The following is a 6,191-nucleotide window of genomic DNA, read 5'->3' on the forward strand; positions in this document are numbered from 1 at the left end:
GTCTGCTTCGCCACTTGGACCGTCAGTCGTGACCTGCGCTGCCAGCTGTGCCAAGCCGGCTGGACTGCCTCCTGCTCCGACGACGCACCCAGCGGGTGCGCTGACACGCCCCCGCAAGAGAGAGAAGACAAAGTAGTCGCCGGGAGATCCGGCCCGACTGCTCAGCAGTCAGCTCGAATCTCGGGGGCTACACCCAGCAGGTGCGCTGACGCGCCCCCGAGACGAGCATGTGACACCACTGCCACCCTGTTTTGCGTAACGCGAGTCGAGGCAGACGTCGTCGCGGTAGCGACGACGGACGCCGAGACGAGAACGTGATACCACTGCCACCCTGTCTTACCGTAACGCGAGTCGAGGCAGACGTCGTCGCGGTAGCGACGATGGACGCCGAGACGAGCACGCGACACCACTGCCACCCTGTCTATCTTAGGGCAATGCGAGTCAAGGCGGACGTTGTCGCGGTTGTGTCACGTGCTCGTCTCGGCGTCCGTCGTCGCTACCGTGACGACGTCCGCCTCGACTCGCGCTACCCTAAGATAGACAGGTTGGCAGTGGTGTCACGTGCTCGTCTCGGCGTCCGTCGTCGCTACCGTGACGACGTCCGCCTCGACTCGCGCTACCCTAAGATAGACAGGGTGGCAGGGGTGTCACGTGCTCGTCTCGGCGTCCGTCGTCGCTACAGCAACGACGTCCGCCTCGACTCGCGTTACCGTAAGATAGACAGGGTGGCAGTGGTGTCACGTGCTCGTCTTGGCGTTCGTCGTCGCTACCGCGACGACTTCCGCCTCGACTCGCGTTACGCTAAGACAGGGTGGTAGTGATGTCACGTGCTCGTCTCGACGTCCGTCATCGCTACCGCGACGACGTCCGCCGCGACTCGCGTTACCCTGAGATAGACAAGATGGCAGTGGTGTCACGTGCTCGTCTCGGCGTCCGTCGTCGCTACCGCGACGACTTCCGCCTCGACTCGCGTTACGCTAAGACAGGGTGGTAGTGATGTCACGTGCTCGTCTCGACGTCCGTCATCGCTACCGCAACGACGTCCGCCGCGACTCGCGTTACCCTGAGATAGACAAGATGGCAGTGGTGTCATGTGCTCGTCTCGGCGTCCGTCGTCGCTACTGCGACGACGTCCGCCTCGACTCGTGTTACGGTAAGACAGGGTGGCAGTGGTGTCACGTGCTCCTCTCGGCGTCTGTCGTCGCTACCGCCTCGACTCGCGTTACGCTAAGACAGGGTGGCAGTGGTGTCACGTGCTCGTCTCGGCGTTCGTCGTCCCTACCGCGACGACGTCCGCCTCGACTCACGTTACGCTAAGACAGGTTGGTAGTGATGTCACGTGCTCGTCTCGGCGTCCGTCGTCGCTACCGCGACGACGTCCGACTCGACTCGCGTTCCAATAAGATAGACAGGGTGGCAGTGGTGTCACGTGCTCGTCTCGGCGTCCATGTCCACCTCGACTCCCGTTACGGTAAGACAGGGTGGCAGTGGTGTCACGTGCTCGTCTCGGCTTCCGTCGTCGCTACCGTGACGACGTCCGCCTCGACTCGCGTTACCCTAAGATAGACATGGTGGCAGTGGTGTCACGAACAAAAATGCGTTCATTTGCCTCAAACTTTAGAGGGGCTCATTTAAGACTTAATCAAAGGATTGCCCAACAGGTAAAAAAGTGCTTTTGTTTCCTCTCATCAAGATAGAGCTAGGCAAAAAGAGGGATTTTTATCGTTTGTGGATCACTCGAATAAACGCAGCAACGCAGGGGTATATAACCCTAAGACAAGGTGGCGGTGGTGTCACGTGCTTGTCTCGGCGGTGACGGTGTTGTCAATTGATTTGTATCTGAACAAAAAAAGATCAAGAACTTGTGTTGGACAAAAATGTCATCACTATCCAAAAAAAGCATATATAGAATTGTATGTGTTTTCTATACTAAATAGCAAAAAAAACTATTTAAATAAAAACTGTATTTCGCCAAAATAATCCTCTTATCGATGAGTCATTCTCATGTGTGCGGCATTTTGCCATTCCTTGGGTGATCCTCCGGGAGCTTAGGGTCATGATTTAGTCCTGTTGAGATGATCTGCATACAAAAGAAAATGTATATTAGTGGTGACAAAAATCTCTAGTAGACCATTGGAAAAAGAAGATAAAGAAAGTTTGAATGGAAAAAAGGAAAATGAGGGGGGCAGGCATGGTTTCAACTTCCCAGTATAAATTCTAACCTATTTGTATTAAAAACCAGCTTAACTATTCAGAAAAAAATTATGATCTATATATAATATATTTCGGTATTTGGTCATGTGGCTTCCCTAAAAAAATGAAACTGACAAAAAGGGCAAGGATTCCAGTACTGATTTTGTGAAGTATTCTTAAAGAATCTGACCTTTTCCAGCCAGATGTAGTTAACATTGTTGTGCAACAGGACCCCATGGAGAATACCCTGGAGTCTGTGAGATTTATGTTCATGAGAAAAGAAAGAGAAAAATGTTAGAAATCATGGGGGAATGCATACAAACTTGGAAAAACGGTAAAAGAGAAAAAAATCTGTTTGCAAAAAAGACAGAGAAAAATGAAGGGAATTTTCCTTTAGTCATATGTACCGAGTAGTCAAATGGAACACCCTGCGGAAAAGAAAACACGCATAGAAAAAAAGAAAGTTATTTTTTCAATGAAAGAAGAAGTTTAAGAACATTGTCAATAACTAAAAGAAAGCAAAAAAATAAACGATGTAGCAAAAACCAGGTAAATAAAAAAGAGGTGGGGTGTGTGGGGGGGGTATTAAAGAGATAAGTCAATACTCACATATTTTCTTAAGATTTCTTTGGTTTCTGGCATCAGGTTTTCATTGCAAGGGTGAGCAACCATGTAGTAAGTTAGACTCTCGCGCAGGCTCTTTGCATGCTCCTGTTTTTGTTTTACATAAAAATAACAGTTAAGTTGAACTAAAAAAGGAAAAAACATGTTATATTGGTGTAAAAACGCAGCAGGATATAAGAATAAAAAAAGATAAAACACCTGTGAGAGACTAAAAAAATGGGCCTGACAAAAAGCATAAAAAAGGATGAGGTTTTAAGCAGCAAAAAGTTGAGCTACATTACATGGATATGTGATGTGTGTGTTATCAGTTGAACAAAAAATACAAAAAAGACGAAAAGGGGTGGTTGCTATGACTTACGGGTTCGAAACACAAAGTGTTGTCTCCATCATGTCCTTGTACCAACTTCATTGTGAAGATCCCACTATCTGCCCTGCAATTCATAATTATGTTTTTTGCATCACTAAAGTTAGATGAAAAAAATACTGAAAAGGATCATGCATAAAATTGCTTGAGTATTTCAGTCGTTGGATTGCATTACTCTTTAGTTGAAGAGCACACACTCCGGAAAGCCACACCCATGTCAGTCACATTTACTTGTGATCTCTTGTATGCCAGCTTGAAAGCCGCTTTGAAATTCTTGATTACAAGCTGAGCTTCGTCAGCAATCAAGTCGATTATGTTATTTGGGCAGAGGACTTCAAACGTTTCCTTCCTAAAGTTAGCAACAACCATGTACCAGAAACTGTATGAGCTTAAAGGTAAAAACACCTGTACATTGATCCAAAAATAAACAAAACAATATTAGCACAAAACACCATGGGTGACTTTTTACTGAAAAATAGAAAAAGACATGGGACTTGCATGGAGACTATAAATTATATGGCTTGTTTATTGGACTACGAAAAATACCATGTGAATTCGGTCAAGATGGAATCCTATCATTGTCTCCCTCAGGTGAACAGATAACGCCAATGAAGATTCAAATGCCTTTTGGAATAATTTCTGGAAAATTTTGATCGGATCAAAGATGCATCAAAGGCACCAAGAAAAGGAGGGGGGCTCGCAAAAAAGAAACAGAGCATTGGATGGAAAAAAGAGTATTGTCTGCACATATTTATGTTTCTACTTACAGCAATGTCGCATTCAACATAGTATCTTGACCAGTAACTTCGCGGGAGAAGATTGAGCCTGTCCTTTTCAGTCTGCTCGGCCATTACTGCTTTTCCCAACATATTGATCACCTACTTATTGACCCGGCCATACACTTGCATGCTCAGGCCAAAAACCCTATGTTCAACCCATGTCGAGCCCATTTGTACTATTCTTGGGCTGCCACAAAATGAAAAATATGGAAAATTCAGAGTGGGAAAGAAGCTTGATGGGAACAAAAAAGAGGAATGAAAAAGGACAAAATATTGCTTGTTATACAGACAGCGCATCCCCATTGAGGAGAAAAAAGGAAGAAAAAACAAAAAAAGAGGAGATTGTTACTGAGATACCTCTTTTGCCTTGAATGAGGTGGTATTCGTGACACAATGTCATTGAAAATAGCACTTTCGACTGGATTTGAGCTGAAGCTGCAACATATCTCATTGGGCTTGATCTTTGATATGTGGATGTCTTGTGTAACTGATGTGGTATACTGAGTTTGTCTTTGTTGTGAAAACCACTCTTCCTCAATCCTATCGGTAGACTCAATCAACCGCGCTACCATATCAGGGTCGTCCCATGGGAAGTCTTGGTTGGTAGCTGAAGAGGTGCCATGGACCGGTGTTTGTTGGATTTGACCAAGATTAGCGTCGCTTGATGACTGATCTTTCTCGTGTGATGATGCGCTTACAGTTGTTAAAGTGTGTGGCATCTCACGATGAAGGTTGCTCGACAGCTCATCTATGTTCTGAAACATCCTTGCCCTTTTTTTCAAAGCAACGCAATTGTCAGCCGTGTCATTTAAGGACATGCATGTCGTCCTTTTGTTCTATTAGTGATGTCCTCGGTCGTCCTGATTGGGTAGCTGCTGGTTGGGCCTTGACTACCATCAACCTTGGTAAAGACCTTCCATTCTTCAAACAGATTGAGCTCCCTGGAGGTTAGCAAATTTGTGTCTCATGGACTCTGCGATCGGTGCCAAAATGCTTTCTCATCAAGAACATAAGGAAGTAGGCTAAAAGTGTGGGTTGGTTCAGCCTCGGTATCTGCAACCTCAATTTTCCGTGGGTACATCCCCTCCAATACTTCCGTGTAGAGCGGCAGGTCTAGATCGGACGAAACTGGTATTGTGTCAATTATTCGAAGAAGGGTTTCAGCGTTGGCACATGCTTTTAGCATTGGCACATGCAGAAGTCGAATGAGCCAATCTGTTCAGGGTCTTCCAGAATGTGGTAGTAATCTGGACTAGCAGCCCCATGGCTTGAAGGGCAGAGGAGCACGGTAAGTGCATACATTGTGAAAATCCTTTTGAATAAATCTCCATCTAGCCCAGGTTGTGTCAAGTCATCCAGCTCGTTTATGGTCGGGTAGTTTCCTTTGCATTTTGTCTGCTGAGCAATTAGTGATCTAAGTGCTGGGTTTTGCTTCTTCTCTATGCTTCTGCCGCCAAGTGGTATCCCCAGGACCTGGTGTATGAATGACGGTGTGATTGTGAACTTGAACCCATTGGGGAGTTCAATAGCCCTTGAGGGTACATCAAAGTTCGATGCCAGATAATGAACGACACCGCGCGGCAGAGTATCACATTTCAGGTCAAGCAGATGATCCAGGCCCATGCTACGGGCAAGCTGTCTTTGATCTAGCGTTACACGCTGCGCCATCGCCATGAATTTCCGTAGCGAGAGCTTTGTTGCAAAATCCTATTTATTAAGAAAAAAGATCAGCGAGTGTAAGGAATAAAAACATTTCTGTAGTGAAGAAAGTGATCAATTGAGATAAATTATGTAAATGCAAAAATTAGAAGGAACTCACTGCTCTTGCCTGCTCAGCCATGGTTGATATAAATTCTATTGGTTGGATGTATTGAAGAAAGCCAACAATTTCCTTGTTCCCTTCAAGTTATTAGCAACTCCTAATGCCAGAATCTGAAATCTGAGACGAGATTATTCATGATTATGTGAAACTATGAAAAGACAGAACTCAAAAGGAAGTAATTAAAAAAAAGTGATGTGACATTTGGTGTAAAAAATTTGAAAAGACCATGCTTAGCATCTTTAGAACATGCATGAAAAGTTAACAAAAAAAGTGGTGTCAACGTCCGCCTCGACTCGCATTGCCCTAAGATAGACAGGGTGGCAGTGGTGTCACGTGCTCGTCTTGGCGTCCATCGTCGCTATCGCGACGACGTCCGCCTCGACTCGCGTTACGGTAAGACAGGGTGGCA

At 45.8% G+C, this 6,191-nt stretch overlaps 1 protein-coding gene across 1 annotated transcript; it reads right to left on the reverse strand.

Moving 5' to 3' along the window:
* Positions 1–5,139: 5,139 nt before the first annotated feature.
* LOC147991395 (uncharacterized) lies at positions 5,140–5,800 on the reverse strand. The gene is made up of 2 exons (XM_087538652.1): positions 5,780–5,800; positions 5,140–5,667 (listed from the first exon to the last, which is right to left on the reverse strand). Exons 1-2 carry the CDS (start codon positions 5,798–5,800, stop codon positions 5,140–5,142), a joined length of 549 nt encoding a protein of 182 aa, XP_087394778.1.
* Positions 5,801–6,191: the final 391 nt, after the last annotated feature.

Source organism: Triticum urartu, chromosome 1A, assembly GCF_056163025.1.
Source record: "Triticum urartu cultivar PI428250 chromosome 1A, HENAU_Tu73, whole genome shotgun sequence".
In the NCBI taxonomy this organism is placed as follows: Eukaryota; Viridiplantae; Streptophyta; class Magnoliopsida; order Poales; family Poaceae; genus Triticum; species Triticum urartu.

Excerpts from the sequence above, each read along its gene's own strand:
- LOC147991395 (XM_087538652.1), bottom strand. The coding sequence starts at position 5,800 with ATGGCTGAGCAGGCAAGAGCA. Across the intron at positions 5,668-5,779 it reads TGGCTGAGCAGGCAAGAGCA|GATTTTGCAACAAAGCTCTC; the intron begins GTGAGTTCCTTC and ends CTTAATAAATAG.